General features: G+C 37.7%; 1 protein-coding gene across 19 annotated transcripts in view; it reads left to right on the top strand.

The window, feature by feature from the left end:
- BNC2 (basonuclin 2) overlaps positions 1-17,083 on the top strand; it is a 436,316-nt gene that overhangs the window by 300,456 nt on the left and 118,777 nt on the right. For all 19 annotated transcript variants that reach the window (XM_019415417.2, XM_019415425.2, XM_019415420.2 and 16 more), the window contains one exon: positions 1,005-1,240. In XM_019415417.2, coding sequence (XP_019270962.1) covers positions 1,005-1,240 — 236 coding nt within the window. The remainder of the gene's footprint in view (positions 1-1,004; positions 1,241-17,083) is intronic.

The following is a 17,083-nucleotide window of genomic DNA, read 5'->3' as shown; positions in this document are numbered from 1 at the left end:
CAATGTTATCTTAATTGTTCACATTAGAGAAACTGAGGAAAATGTAATTACATTATCTGCAGTAGCGTTCCCAGGAACTCAGATAAGGATGGGGACTGGAAGGTATGACCTTATCTTGGCTTTTAGATCTAGATGTAACTTCCTACATATGAAGAGAAAAAGGCCTCAAGTGTTTACTGCGAGAATGGTCATCCTGTTTTCTGTACTGACATAATGCTCCTGAAATACACAGAAATTCTTCAACTTCGATTTTTCTCATTTCCCACCCCTCCCCTTTTTCATCTGATTCTAAACCCTTATCATAACTGTTAATAAAAAGGGACTAAGTTACAATTTGTATTTTTTTGTGAACATGCCAGGGAACATTAAACTGTCTAACAGGTGAATAGCAAGAGGGAGAGTTGAAAGAACTACTTCTTGGGATAATCCTTGCACGCTAATTTCGTTTGAGTTAAATTACTAGCCCTCTACACAGATGTCACACTTTCCTTATTCCCTCAAATTAGGCCTTTTACCCCTGTAGTCTAAAGAACGTGTTTCTCTTCCTCTTTAAACCATTCAGGTATTCCTGATCTTATTCAGAAAACTGGTATCCGTTGAGCCTGCTCTTATGGCAGGAGTTGGGAATTGTTTGTTGGTCTGTCTTTGGTGAGGGGTGGAGGACACCATGGTAACTTGGGCTGAGCCATAGTTCAATTAGCAAATTAATTAGGTTTTTAGAGCCAGCCACAGTCATTTAGAAACATTCTCAGTGGCTCTCTTTCTAAAAGTCAAATGTGTTTTGCATTTGCTGTCGTCTGCAATTTATAAACCATCAAAAAAAGAAAAAAAAGCAAAATAGGAAGGGGGTGGGGAGAGAACTATTTACATTGCAAAATTTTGCTTCAACATCTGCGGTTATGATCCATCTGTAGAAATGGAGCCCTGATAACTTCCAGTGACTTGTTTCTACTTTCTTTGTCTCTGTCCTTTCCCTTTCCGGAACTTTGGTGGGACCACCACAGCCTTGGATAAGCTCAGCACGCAGCACCTATACCACCCCACCCAGGTGGAGATTGTGCAGTCCAACGTGGTGTTCGACATCAGCAGCCTGATGCTCTACGGGACACAAGCGGTGCCTGTGCGGCTAAAGATCCTTCTAGACCGTCTCTTCAGTGTCCTGAAGCAGGAGGAGGTGTTGCACATCTTGCACGGCCTGGGCTGGACTCTGCGGGACTACGTCCGGGGGTACATCCTTCAGGTAGGGGGAGGACAATGAAGCTCGTGTCTGGGCAGCTCTAGGAGGGCTTGAGGGAGAACCCTTGCAAACCTGGTCTCTTTCCTGCCCCTTGCAGGCCTGGGCATGCGCACCCTCTTCTGATGAAACTGGTCCTTTTGGCAGGCTTGTCAGGGAACCGGGGGGAAGGCAGTGTGTCCCAGCACGCTGGCATGGGGCCTCAGTGGCAGATATTAAAAAGGAAAAAGTGGCCTGTTGCCTAGTGTTGCTTTGTTTGCATCTTTTTAAATGCAGTGCTCTCTCCCTACAACATGAGCTTCCTGCTTCTCCAACAAGTCTGACTGTAGCCCTACTAAAAGGAAGGGCTCTTTGAGGTGGGTGATGGGTATATGAAAATCTGAGATTACATTTCATCTGGGTTTATAGAGCTTTAGCTGGCACTGAATTGGTGCATTTGGTGATTTTTGGGGGGTTGTCTGTGTACCCTATTTATTGCTTCTTCATCAGAGTCAAAAGAACTGTAACCTCTGTAAACTCCCTGCTTTTATAACTAGAAAACCCTCACATTCCAAAACACACAGACATTGTTATAGATGTGGCTTTCACAACACCTCTTCTTCTAGCTTGAGCTCCTTCTTTGTGTCAGTGGCACTTCCAATCTGGTAAGGGTCTTTTTAGACTTTTCCTAGAGGCCTGCAGCCTCCACTTCCCACCCCCGCCCCCAACCTCCCTGCATTTTTTCGTCATTTTTTGCAGTATGAGTCGTTTTGCATTGTGTACTTTGCCTCTGAAATGTTTTTATGGCCATCTGTCTTCCTACGACCCTTGAAGGGTAAATGTTGAAAACAGCATGTTGGGAGACCCCAGGATCCAAAAAGACTACACTGGACGATGAAGAAGTACTCCCTCCTGCCAAAGGAGATCACAGTTGGAGAAGGTAGAATCTGAAGTGATTTTTGAAATTTCTTATGGGGATAATATCAGGAGAATTGACCCCTTCAAAAAAAAAAATTGTTTTTGGCTCTGCCAGGCTCGTTTATTCCCTGAATTGCCCTGTGCTGTGTGCAAGCCCTTGGCTGCCAGCTTGGTATGTGATGAGTGGGGAGCCTCACATCTCCCTCTTGCTTTAACCTGGCATAAAAACACACACGTTCCTGTCGTTCTCCTATGTGGTACCTCCAGGTGTTAGCAAGGGCAGGAGAGCAGAGAGGTATGGCAGGAAGTAGAGAGAGACAGAAGGTAGAATACCTGTCGGCTCCCGTGACTGCTTTGGTTAGCACTGAATCATTACTTAGTTTAGTGAGATGTCAACTTGGAAGGCACAGAGAATTTGGCCCTCAGAAGACAAGATGATGATGATAATAGGAATAATTATATATTACGTTTTCAGTTTATAAAAGACCTTCACAAGCATTATCTCATTTGCCTCAGGATGGGGCCATTTCAGTGGGGTGAGTGGAAAGTTAAGTGCTGGGTGGTCAGGGGACATGAGGGGGCATGAGGTCCAGGAGGAAGGGGCCAGGAAAAATAAAGCACGGAACCAGTTTCACAATCCCTGCTTATCCTGGCCTGGAGATACATATGGTACCACATCTTTCTACAGTCATTTCTACAACAGGATTATTAATACCCATTTGGGATAGCTCTTACTCTACAGAAAGGAACAAAACTCTTGCACATTTTTGAACAGAAGTGTTAGCTTGGCTAAGCACTCTTTATTCAAAACCTAAAGCAGTATGCCCCAATCTCGTACCATCTTTCCTGTAATACCATCAATGCTGTATTTCAGTTCTATGTGTATATTTTTACCTAAGACATTTGGAGCACAGTATCTTCCTGTCCAGACAGATATGTGAATGACTGATTATTTGCCCTCTTAACCCAGTTCACTATAGCATTTTGATGACAATAAATATAGGACCTGCTGGATGTTCTGTGATATGGTCCTAATGTTTTGCCTTGACCAGTACCTATTCTTTGTTTTCCTGGAAATTAGTATTTAGGTGTTAATTTTTCTCCATTTTAGCATATCTCTAAGGCACACATTGAAAATGTGCTTTGAAATATACTTCATGTTTCTTTTTGTATGGGGGCCCAGGTTTTAACAATACAAAATTACAAGAGAAATTAAGTATGAGAGGAAAATTCAGCAAAACTGTGTACTGAAATTTATAAAGTCTCTTATTTGGGAGTGAAATGTTACACTTAAAGAATTCTGTCAAAAATAAAAAAGAATTCTGTCATTTATTATAATACTTAAGTTATAATTAATTTTTATTAATTTAATACAGAGTTTGACAAAATCTTAAACTTAATAGACATTTTGAGAAAATCATAGATGATTTTTACACTAGAAGAACACTAGGTTTAGTTTCTATCTTGCTTTATTGATAGGATTGATATAATATAGATTTTATTTAAAGGATGCTTTTTGTTACTCAGTTTTTATCATCTGCTTCTTATGAAAACAGTTCTTGGTTTAGGGAAAAATCAAGAGGTTGAAGGATCTAAAACTATGTAGTGAGAAATGCTCATTTTGCTTGAAAAAACACTAAAAAAAAAACAAGAGTTAGGCTTATAGAAATAAACTGTTTTCCTCTACAGCAATGTGATTTGGTTATTGGCCAATATTTTAAAAATTATAGGTAGTAATGATCAGGTGTACACAAATGACTTTGAATATAATTATATGTGACATTTTTATGCAAGTAGACTGTAAAATGTGTGTCCAAAGTTTGTGGAATCTTATAATGCACTGTTAGTGTACAAGTCATTTTATCTGGCTAAAACTCAATTGTCTTGTAGCCCTCAAGGCATCAATTTTAGCATTATTGCTCTCAACAACAGTATATTGAATATTATGTCAGTTAAAGGAGAATAATTATCAAGGCAAGTTAGGGTGGCTGTTAGTCTTACCACATATTGACTTGGTTAGCAGTTGGGTATAGATTGTGTTACTGGGGAAATGAAGATGTACAGTAAGTTGAACTGGTGAAGCCAGGATATTAATTTAACTCTCCCTGGGCCTAAGCCTACATCCCTTATGTATATACAGCTACTGCTGGTTTCAGGGATAGTTTTGAATGTGGAAGAATAGCATGATTTTGAATTTTTGGATGTGGGGGAAAAGAGGAATAGACTGTTCAAAACTATCATTTACAAGTGTATATGAAGAGATTATTAAAAGAAGAAGGGAGATGATAGTGATGCCACAGATTCACTTCGAAGACTAGCAATATCTTTCAAGAATCCTGTGCTGTTTTGATAAAAACTACTTTTAACTTATATAATTATCCATGTAATTCATAAGCAAGACAGCAAGGTGTAATATGTATAGCATAACTTGGGCCACAATGACTTAAGAATCCAGGTAAGCCTTAAAGGTAGAAAACCTCAGACTCTCCTGTGTAGCAATTAGAGTGTTCATTCATAAAGTACAGAAAAAGTGAGGTAGATTTTAGGCATTTTTCCACAAAATAGCAGAAAAAGGAAATAGGCAATTAGATGCTAAAATCTAAATATGAAGGACCATAAGATGTTTTTTCTGCTGCCAAAGAATAATTCTTTTTTCAAGTCTATATCTCATGGCACATATATTGACAGTAAATAAAAGCAATGTCCTGCTCTTTCCCCATTTTCCCTGTCTTTGACCTAGGATACAAAGAATATATGTGATCATCATCGTTGAATTTAATCATTTAAAAATCAGGTGTTCACCCAGTCATTTTTCCGTTTGAACTTGTAACTGACTTGCAGCCCATCTGTGGAAATCTCTTGCTTTGCAAATGAGTCCTGCCAGAATGCAGAGAACCATATCAGACACTTCGAATAATTAGCTAAGGTGTCAGCAGCCTTGTGAGAGGGCGAGTAGTGATGCACATTTCAAATCACCTGTGTCTTGAAACAATCAGAACTAATAGAACCATCAATACTTTAGGAGAATATTTCCCAGAGTATTGTGGGGGCACTAGTCTTCCAGAGGTCTAACTTTAGATTTGGCAGCAACTATACTCAGGATCTTTCTGATAGAGCCTCAGGGTACACCTTAGCATAATAGAGGCTGTGAGAAGTTCTGGAATAAGTGGCTTGTGAGAGTAGGTAAGTAGATTTCCACCAACCTTCTTCACTTCCGAGCCTTTTCCAATCAAGCTTATTAGAACTCTTCCTCAACTTGAGGCATTCACGTATAAGGATTCTTCTGCCTGGACTCCCCTACTCCTCTCTCTACATGGGCAATTACTTGTTCTTTAGGTGTCAGCCAAAGTCCTACTTTTTCACAGAGGCCTTTTCCATCCAGGTTAAGCAGTGTAAGTCTTTTCTCGTGTGGCTCTACCTCAGGACTGTTTCCCTCAAGCTCCAGTCCAATTTAAAATCAATCAATTAAGTCAACTGTTAAAATGGTTTTTTTCTTGACTTCCTCACTAGGGAATGCCACAGAGGCAGGGCACTCAATAAATATTTGTTAAATGAATGGGTAAAAAAAATCTGCTTAACTTGGTATAGCTTGATGTTTCACCATGGAACTCATGGAATATGCAGTAACTTCAGTTGGTCCAAGGGTCCTTAGCCTTTCCTCAGGTTTCCCAGGTACCAAATGCTGTAACAACAGATGCGCTCCTGAGGGTGGATGGGAAGAGGAACAAAGGCTCCCACACCCTCTAGCTAGTGGTCGGTGTAGAATTAAGTGTTTTGTGGTATCCATGTGTTAGAAAACATCAATACTCGGCAAACACTTGTATTTAAACAGCCCTTTGCAGAGCAAGTTCACATACGTTAGCTCTTTGAATCCTCTTCTACCATTCTCTTGTAGATATTGCCAGTGAATTAACATTTGGAGTAGATGAAATTCATAGGGATTGTCTGACTTTTCCATGATCACAGAAGCTGTTAACTGGCACGGTTAATGCACTCCAAGCTTCCAAGGATAAGAACCAGTTATCTCTTATTTATCACTGTAACCCAGCTCCAAGCACCCAGGCTGGCACATAATCTTCCAAAATATCAGAGGGAGAAAGTTTTGAAATCTGATTTGAACTCAGGTCTCTGATTCTATGTGGAGTTACTTGTTTTTGTTGTTGTTGTTTTAAGACTATCAAGCTGTCTTTCCAGAATGTAATATGTGAGAGCCTTGTAGCATCAGAGTAGCATGGATTAGGGAACTGAGAAGGCCTGAGAATCTTGAACTAAGAGGTAGTTAAGATGACTCTTGCATTCAGTGACAGATATTATCCACCTGACCTTAGTGAAATTGGTTCCTCTTTTGTGTTCCTTTTCTTGGGCATTTCTTAATATTCCACCTGGTTTTAGGTTACTTTCCCCAGTTTTGTTTTTTTTTTTTTTCCCATGACCCCAGCTTTTCTCTAAATCTGACATTTATCATTAATGCTTTATTGTAAATTCTGCTCTTTGGCTTACCTTTCCAGGAGTACATGCCTTTTGAAAGTATTAAAAAACCTAATCAATAAGATTTCAACTATATCATGTGCATGGGGTAGAGCAGAGAAGAAATAGCTCTTTTCTGGGTCCATAAAAGGATATCAAGTTGAATGGCAAAAGGGGACACTGGACATTGAGTAAGAAGATTGGGCTAAAGTCCAATATATGTATGTGAGTGTGGAAACTTTGCCATTCTCAGCCGTAGTTTCTTCATCTTTAAAACTGAGATAACCCCTTACACCCTCTTGCTCTTGAATGGCAAAAGGTGAAATGATGTAGATGAAAACATGTTGTAAAGGCCTACTCAAGTTGGTATTTTTCACTTCTATGTATGTATAAACCTAATTCTGATCAATAACAACAGGGAAATATCAGGTGTCAAACCTGTTTCCCTGCAGATACCGAATGCTTAGAAAAAGATAAATACATTTAAGGCTTTCGTTAATAGGATAAATGCTAGTTGGTTTAGTAAATAAACCCTGAAATACTAGTGGCCTTAACAACAGGAGTTTGTTTCTCTCTCTCAGCAAGACCAGTCAGCATTCCTGGTTGGTGAATGTTTTCCTCCCAGAGGTGATTTGATTTCCCCAAACTTAGGGCCTCTGCCATTTTATGCCTCTGCTATTCTCTGGGGCCTCAGACTCCTCATCCAGGTGGAGGTTCTGTGTGGGAGGTTTTCATGGACCAGGTTTGAAAGCAGAGTGGGCCACTTTTTCCACATGTCACTCATTGGAGCTTACATCTAACTGGGGCCAAGTGCCTGAGGGAGTTAGGACACATAGTCTCAGACTGAGTAGCCACTTCCTAGCTGTATGTTTGCACCACGGAGGATGAGCACAAATCAGTGCCCCACTCAGGTGTGGCAGAATAGCCATAATTCTACCTTCTTTTTATACATTGGACAAGGAAAGCTTAGGACAGCAGACTAGTGTATTAAAGCGGGTTCATGGGTTTGAATTCTAGCTCCATTTCTTACTCAATGTGTGAAAACAGGCCTGTATCTTTATCTGCCTAAGCCTTGGTTCTCTCACCTGGAAAGCAGGGATACTGTTAGTACCTCGTGGGTTTATTGTGATGATAAAATAAGATGAGGCATATAAAGCATTTAGTAGTGCCACTTGCTAAGTATCCAGTAAATGTTAACGATTAGCATAATGATAAAAAAGACGATGATATAGACTCTTGCCAACGTGGCCATTTTAGACCTTTATGTATAAAGCAGCCTTAAATCCTGGATTTTTTTTTAATTTCATTGTATCTCTTAGAACAGAATGCCTTCCCAGATAGGCAAAAGAGTAGCTACTATTCAGTTGTAAATAAGACATACACACATACGTACCTACACACACAAACCTGCATATATGTACATATATAATACATACTTGATTACAAATAAGAGCAGGGAGTATAGTGACAAAGACTTTGGAGTGGGGCAGACTTGGGTGTGAATCTTGGATTCAACTTTTGATGGCTTTGTTACCTAAGGTAGGTCATTTAATGTATTCGAACTTAAGTTTCTTCATTTATAAAGGTTAAATGAAATGATATTTAAAAAGTGCTTAGTGCAGTAACTAGCCCACAACACTCTAATTAATATTAACTGGTACTACATTTTGAATGTGTGAATATGTATTTGTGCGTTTTCTTCTTTTAAGTTTTTAAGTAATGACTTATTCCATTAATGACTATCATTTTATTATCCTTGCATTTCTCTTATTTTATCAGCTCTTCCAGTATGCTTCTAAGCACCAGGCACAGAATGAATGACTACTTAATGAATTTATTAAAATGATTAGAGTATCTGGGCTTTCACCCCACTACATAAAGCAAAACTTACTCAAAATAGACACCCTTTCTTATGGATATTACCTGACCTCACAGACTTTTAAGAAATTTCTGGAGCAGAAAGAAGAATGGATCTAGGTTTAAATTCGTGTAGGTAGTAAACGAATAGCAATAGACTCGATAGCAAGAGTCAAATAGCAAATTTTACTGATTAATTACATTTGCTGAGTACACAAGAGATCTCTCAGGAAGCTTTCACTCTAAAGGACAAAGCAGCCATAAACAAATCATGCAGGTTGCATAATCAGAATTGTAAGAATATACAGATTACCCATAGTAGTGACCCAGAGGAAGGATTATTTGACTCCCAACTGAAGACTGGTTTATCACCACCATAATGTAAGGTGTCCTTGCATTATGTCAATAATATGTGAATCTTTTTCAGAAGAGAAAGATTACAGGTGTGAATGATCAAGATCCCCCTGTCTTTGGCAGGGATATACAAAAGGTAGATGGTTCAGGGCAATGTTCTATATTTATAGTGTCTGTTTTCTAGAGTGCTTGGACTACTCTACAGATGTTATCCCAGCAGTTCTCTTAGCCTCCCTATTAGAGAGATAGTTTCAGAGACAGTTATCCCTGGTTTTAAAGTTATCGTGGCTGAAGGCCTCATGCAGGGTCAGAGCTGGAAGTGGAATACAGGGATTTTGAATCCTTTGCCAAAGCTCTAACTTTTTGAACAGCAATGAAAATAAACACCTTATATCCAAGGACGTAGCTTGATGTTTTGTGCTCAGAGTTAAAATAAAAATATTCCTCCCTTTACCCTTGCAAAGTAGAAAGATACCTCACCAAACTCTAGGATGGAATGCAGTGACGGGTAGAATAGAATTTGTGTCTGTGGGACATGGAGAGAGGGTTTTTGTGTTCCCCAGGAGGAATAAAAAATGAGCCCACAGCTCTCTGGCCATTCACCATTTGATAAGAACCAGTTCAGATTTGCTTGAAATGGATATTCTCTCTGATGGCACTGATTAAACCATATGGTCTCCAGAGCAACACTTTGACATGCTCCTTGTTGAATTTGAAGTGGAAGGCTCCTGAGCTTTGGGTTTAGACCTCAATTCTACCATCAATTAACTCTCTAGCTTTGCAAAAAATACATAATTTCCATAAGCCTCATTTTTCTGATACCTTCTTACTGGAGTTTGGAGAATAAAGGGAAGTAATTTGTTAAATTCATAGTAGAGGGGCGCGTGGTTGGCTCAATTGGTTAAGCATCCGAGTCTTGATTTCAGCTGAGGTTCGTGAGTTCGAGCCCTGCATCAGACTCTTTGCTGACAGTGTGGAGCCTACTTGAGATTCTCTCTCTGCCCGTCTTCTGCTCTCTCTCTCTCTCACCCTCTCTCTCAAAATAAATAAATAAAACTTTAAAAAATTGTTTTTAAAAAATAAATTCATAGTAGAGCTTAGTAAATATTAATCCTTTAAGTAAATCCATTTTCCAGATCACCAGAAGCTTTTTGATTCTTAGACTTGTCTATATAGTTTATTTGAGCTACGATGTCTTTTTCTAATATTTCCCCCAATTTGACAAAAGGGACAGGTAGAGGATGAGAGGGGCTTGCACAAGAACTGAAATCTATTATGACTGTAGCAAAGAGTCATACGAAGGCTCTCAAGACCCAGCCCCAGTCTGCCATCTGTTTCTTTTGAGTGACCTACATTTCACATTCTCGTATGTGAAATCATAAAGGACTGTGAAAAAGTAGAAAGTGAGATGAGCATCTGCGTGGGTTTCTGGAAGCTTTCGCTAAAGCCATACAGATGGGACAAACATAAATAAAGATACACTTATTTGATTCATGTATGATAGTCTTATAAGTAATGCCAGCAGCAATTGGAAAATAGAATGTGGGCCAATACATTTGCTAGTAGAATTAAAGTGACCACTGCCAAATTGAATTACTCTAGGAAGACCTGTTGAAAGAAGAGATTCTTAAGGAAGAAGAGAGATATTGTTACATAGCAGAAAGGATGGAACAAGATTTTTCCGTACAGGAAGAATGCTGTGTTGGGAAGAGGTGTGAACAAGTTTATGGGGGAGAGTTGCATTTCAGTTAGATGAGCAGCACTGAGCTGTAGTTTAGGTGAGTGTGTTAGATCAGGCCTGAGCCTGTTGCTCAGAAGCTCTTCTGGATTCAGCTGATAATTTGCCTCACATCCCTTTCTTTTTCTTTTTTTTTAATTAGTTTATTTTTAAAATATTTTTTAAGCTTTTGTTTTTAAGTAATCTCTACATCCAACTTGGGACTTAAACTCACAACCCTGGGATCAAGAGTCACATGCTCTACTGACTGAGCCAGCTGGGCACCCTGCATCCCATCCGTTTCTAAGGGGGAATGACTGGTGACTCTTTTGGTTCACAGACATGGCATTCGTTGCTAATAACCCTCAAAAAGGCCAATCACTGGCTAGTGGCTTTATGAACAGTTGTTTTAGAAACCCACCACTGAGGTCCTGTTGCTACCTAGAAAGTGTTTTCATTGATTGGTGGCACTGAGTAAGCTGTTGTGTTCTCTCTCTCTTTCAGTCAGTCACTGTAGACTTGGGGATTGGAGAGTAGAACAGTTTTGCATTTCAACAAAGGAATGTCTTACATGGCTATAGTAGACCATAATTCATAAGGTCCCCAAATAAGAGAATGGGGTATCAGTTGGTATGCATTTTCTGTCCAGAGGTCATCTTCAGTTTATTGTGTATTTCTTGCCTATAGGCCCCAGAGACTTTGAGAACTGAAGGTCCTGTCTGTAAGGAAATACTTTAACCTGGTTTTCTTGTTCTCATGTAATTTTCTCTCTTTAACAAAGCCATAATAATAGTGTCAGAGGCAGCTTTCTAGTTAGTATGAGTAATGTGGTTGCTGGATTTTCTATTTTTATTTTAATATGCGTTTCCTGCTGTGGATTTTCTTTTTCTTTTTTGGTTTTAAAAATAGTAGTTGAAAAAGTGTGGTAATTTGAAGACTCTGGTGCACACTGCATCCTCTCTGGGATGCAATTCTAATGCCTGTGCACAACAGGCATTTCTTTCAGATTCCTCCATGAAATAAATAGAATGTTTGGAACACAGACGACTGAAAATACTGGCTTACGGTCATGTTAGTCCAGGCTTCAAAAAAATTGACATTTAAACAATAGAGTATCTATCTATAGGTTTTTGTCTCATATTAAGCCTATTTATTTTATGGTGTGTTGATAAAACACAAAGTGAGGTAGTCAGGGACATACCTTCAGTCCCTTCATTCATTTGCCTCTTTTTAAAAGTATGCACACATCTTGAGAAATTTTGAATTGACAACAACAAAATACACTTAAATTCCCCTTGAAAGAGTAATTAAGAGCTACTTGTTTCTGCGTCCTGTCATCTCTGCCAGAATTGGAGTTCATGCTGAGTATATTCCATTGAGTCAGCCATCATTCCATCACCAGCCGGGATTGCTTTTCCACGTATTGACATGTGAGGGAATGTCTGCCTTGCAGTAGCCATGGGCTTGTGCCAGATTTTGAGATCCATAGGGGCAGTGCTGGGAGCTTTTCAATTCTGAATCAGAGATCCAATTCATAATAGCTGAGCCAGGGAAACCGGGTTGAATCTGTGGCCAAAACCACGGTAAAAAACTTTTTTTTTTCCTTTTCCCTTTTCGCAATGCTTTATTGCTTTAAAATATGAGTGCCTCTGTCCATTGATCCTCCAGTGACTTTACGTTGGATTCAAATTGTGGTCTCTTAGGTGAAAAGGTCAGTGTTTTATTCATTCAGCCACACATCGATGGAGATTAACTGAGAGCAGTACAAGACATTTGGATCCTGCCAGACCTAGGGCACCTGAAAGAAGTTTATTTCTTTTCTCCCTAGCCTTCACTATGCCTGCTGCAGAAGAGGATGGCCCTGTCTTCTGGGAGTGGGGGAGGGTTTTGATTGGCTGTGTGTTAACTGCCTCAAATCCATGGCCATAGGGTGAGTAAGAACCCCTGAGAATCAAATATGTCATCTATGTAGCATCACCTGATTTAGTGCTTTTCCTCAAGTCTGAGATGTCTCAAGGGGCCTTTTTTCCTTTGCAGCACTGATCTTTCAATGAGGTGCTAGTGTCTGTCCTGAGCAATAACAAGGAAAAACCATGAAGTGTGAACAGCTCTTATTAGGGGGGTAAATGTCATTAACGCCTTTGTAGCCTTCCTTGCAATCTGAATGCTCTTGTCAAGAGAGTGACTTACTGAAGCCTCCTTTAAAATCATATAAATGGAATATAAGATGGTGAAGTTTTACATTTTAATTAAGCAAGGCCATTAGCTTCCTTTACTTATGCATTTTTGTAGTCAATTACGCTTGTATCCAATAGGGTCGACCCTCTGAAATAAGGCTACTGAAAAACTGTCTACAAAAATTATTTTAAGGATTTGAGAAACAGTTTACTCTAAATCAAAATTCAGATAATTTTTTGTGATTGTGGGGAACAGATGCTTCTCTCTGTTTTAATTTTATAGACTGATACACTCCTGTGCCTGACCAAAATGTGCATATTTTATAAATGGTATGGGAAAATGCTAGCATTTCAAGTTAATGAGTAGGTCAGTCTGAATTAATGAAAAGTCTGAAGCATATAATGTTTAAATAATTTTATTATTTTCATTACATAAATAGAAAATTTTCTCCATCTGTGAATTGTCTCCTGAAGCAAAATTTTTATATGCAAAAGATTTGCTTAAGTAAATCTCTTGTGCGAGTTTGAGATTTTCATTCTAGTCTCTTGTCATTCTGGGTTGTGTCTTTGAGTTAAAAAATAAAAATATGTGTGACAGTAGGGTCAGATGCAGAAAGAAAATTGTCTTTTTTACTAAGCATATTAATTTTTAATAAGGAAAAATGAATTGAGACATCTGGTTAAAACTTTGGGGAGGTAAATCTAGAAAACTTATAGGCAAGTTAGAGGTGGTGAATGGAAATTAACCATATGGTACCTGTTATTACTAATTTAAGATGTATAATTTAATGTGTTCTGTTTATTTAGTGTACAGTCTTTGTTTCAAATTTGGTCTTCCATCCATTTTTAAAAATTCCATTAGGTCACAGCTTTCCTTTACATTGTTTTTTTCCTATTCTCAGGAAAATATATTCAGGAAAATATATTCACTTAACAAAGTGCTGCTATATTCAAGTGATAAAGAGATAGACACTATCCGTTCTGTTACAGCTCTCCGTCTAGTTGAGATTGGGGCTCAAGTTAAGCTAACTGAAAACAGAGGTCATTAGTGTACATGTTGTAATGAATATATAAGCATGATCTATAATTAGTGCAATAATGAGTTATATTTAAATAGACTCTTTGGACGTATTTCCAACTTCCCTGAAAGGTTAATGCCTTAAAGAATTTTAAGCATTCCTATCTTGATTGTACTATTAATTCAAATTCTGCAATTAAATGACTGACTAAACAAAATTAATTTTAAATCCGGCTCCCACTTTTTGAATTAAAAACATTATTTTAGTTTGAATTAATGAGATTTTGCTGTCTTATTATGGAAAACACACCTATTTATTAAATCACAGATTGTAAGCAGCAACAAGGTGTTTCCTTCGAATTCCTTAACTCATAAATGTTTTGACAAGTTAATGAAAACTTACTTTAAAAATTCCCTTTTAGTGAGACTCCAAAGATCATTTTTAACTCCATCAGGATCAGTTTGCAAAAGCTACCCATGAAGTCACTCACTTGACAAGCAAATCTCCATGGAATTTCTACTGTCATTGCCATTTGGGGAGTAATTGGGCCAATTAAAATGTAGATGATTTATATTAAATATAGTGCCTATTAAATTGCGAACATCAAATTTGGAATGAGTCTGTATTCTCTTTGTTAGTTTCTTTCACTCAGTGCACAGAATTTTAGTTCACCTGATTGCTTATTTGACTCATAAGTAATGTATGTGTATAATTAAGGAAGGTGATAGTCTGGTACCAGTAGGTTCTTCTTAATGGAAAGTGGTCTTGGATTTGGTAGCACAATAAGAAAGGCCATCTGACAGCACTGTCTGCTTTGTTGTTTCTTTTCTCTATGTTCTGACTTACACCTGGATACAGGTTATTAATGTAAATTATGATTTCTAAGGTTCACATTTTAGGATAACTTTGCAAAAAGATGTCTGGAATATCAAGATTATCAGAAATGTACAGTAAGACTTCATGAATGTTTTTCAAGACACCAGATGGAAGGAAGCTTTACTGCATTATATTTCCCATATGGAAAAGTATCTGGGACCTGAAAGGGCACACCCTTGGAGGGGGGAATGCTTCTTAAAAAGGAACTTTATAAAAGAATGCTCTAGTATAGAGTTTTCATGCATGATTTATTCACTTGAGCATATTGCTTTGAAGGCCCAAGTAGCATCTTGGATATATGTTGTGGTTTTCCAGACCTGAGAAGTTGTCTGATGGCTTAAATTTCACAAACTGGTTAGATTTGCCTATGCCACAGGTCAGATACGTCTTGCTGAGTCTGGTTGCCATCTATTTTAGTCAAGGTTTAGCTTTTGTTAAAATTGTTGAATTGGGTTTGTTCATGAAAAATGTATCTTTCCTTTACGTGTTATTTTATATTAACAGAAAGTCAAGATGGTAGAATTTGTTTATAATTTTTTATTGAGATATAATTGACATATAGTATTATATTCATTTCAGGTGTACAACATAGGGATTTGACATTGTGTGCCTTGCAAAATGATCACCATGATAAGTTTTGTTACCATCTATCAGCATACAAAGTTAAAATACTATTATTGACTATATTCTCCATGGTGTACATTGTGTCCCCATGGCTTATTTAGTTTGTAACTGGAAGTTTGTACTTCCTGATCCCCTTCACCCATTTTGCCTACCTCCTAATCCCTCCTAACCCCACTTCACTATGGCAACTACCAATCTGTACTCTGTATTTCCATGTCTGGGTTTTGTTTTGCTTTGTTTTTTTAGGTTCCACATAGAAGTAAAATCATGCAGTGTTTACCTCTTACTGTGTTAGCTGTTTCACTTGGCATAATCTCCTCAAGGTCCATCTATGTTGTCAAAAATGGCAAAGTTCCATTTTTTTTTTTTTTGATTGACTAGTATCCCATTCTGTACATGTGTACACACACACACAGTATCTTTATCTATTATGGACACGTAGGTTGTTTCCATATCTTGGTGTATTGTAAATAATGCTGCAGTGAACATAGGGATACATATATCTTTTGAAATTAGTGTTTTTGTTTTCTTTGGATAGACACCCAATAGTGGAATTGCTGGATTTTACTTGGTAGTTCTATTTTAAATTTTTTAAGGAAACTTCATACTGTTTTCCATAGTAGCTATGCTAATTTATATTCCCATCAGCAGTATATGAGGCTTCCTTTTTTTCCACATCCTTGCTACACTTGTTGTTTCTTGTCTTTTTGATAATAGCCTTTCTGACAGGTATAGGGTGATATCTCATTGTAGTTTTGATTTGCATTTCCCTGATGATTAGTGATGTTGAATGTTTTTTCCTTTTTTTAATTTTCTTTTGATTTTTTGAACTTTTTTTCAGTGCCTGTTGGCCATCTGTATGGAAGATGTTTGGAAAATCTTTGTAAAAATGTTTATTCAGATTCTTTGTGCATTTTTTAATTAATATATTTTTTGTCATTGAGTTGTAGGGATTTTTTAAAAATATATTTTGGATATTAATCCCTTATCAGATACATGATTTGCAAATATTTTCTCCCATTCAATAGGTTGCTTTTTTATTTTGTTTATGGTTTCCTTGGCTGTGCAGAAGCTCTATAGTTTGATGTAGTCATGTTTGTTTATTTTTGCTTTTGTTTCCCTTGCCTTTGGACTTAGATCCAAAAACAAAAGCAAAAAAACAAAAAACAAAAACTCACTAAGAACAATGCCAAGGAAGTTACTACCTATGTTTTCTATGGTTTCAGGTCTTATATTCAAATCTTCAATCCATTTGAGTTATCTTTGGTTTATGGTATAAGCTCAGTTTCACTCTTTTGCATGTAGCTCTCCAGTTTATTGAAGAGTCTGTCCTCTCCCCATTGTATATTCTTGCCTCCTTTGTTAAAATTTAACTAACTATATGCAGTGGGTTTATTTCTGGGCTCTCTCTTCTGTTCTATTGATCTATGTGTGTGTGTGTTTATGCCCTAACCATACAGTTTTGAACACTGTAGCTTTGTAGTATAATTTGAAATTAGAGAGTGTGATCCTGTCCGCTTTCTTCTGCTTCCCTAAGTTGCTTTGGACATTTGGGGTCTTTTATGGTTCCAAATATAAATTTTAGAATTATTTGTTCCACTTCTGCAAAAAATGCCTTCGATATTTTCGTAAGGATTGCATTGAATCTGTAGAATGCTTTGGGTAGTATGGACATTTTAACAACATTAATTCTTCTAATCCATGAGCACAGAATATCTTTCTATTTATTCGCATCTTTTTCAGTTTCTTTCATCAGTGTCTTAGGGTTTTCAGTGTGTAGATCTTTTACCACTTTGGTTAAATTTATTTCTATGTATTTTATTCTTTTTGATGTGATTGGAAATGTAATTGATTGCTTCCT

The sequence above is a fragment of the Panthera pardus genome, unplaced genomic scaffold (genome assembly GCF_024362965.1).
Source record: "Panthera pardus isolate Hobbes unplaced genomic scaffold, ASM2436296v1 HiC_scaffold_20, whole genome shotgun sequence".
Lineage (NCBI taxonomy): Eukaryota > Metazoa > Chordata > Mammalia > Carnivora > Felidae > Panthera > Panthera pardus.
Note: the sequence above shows the minus strand (reverse complement) of the source record. Positions and strands in the feature narration are given on the sequence as shown.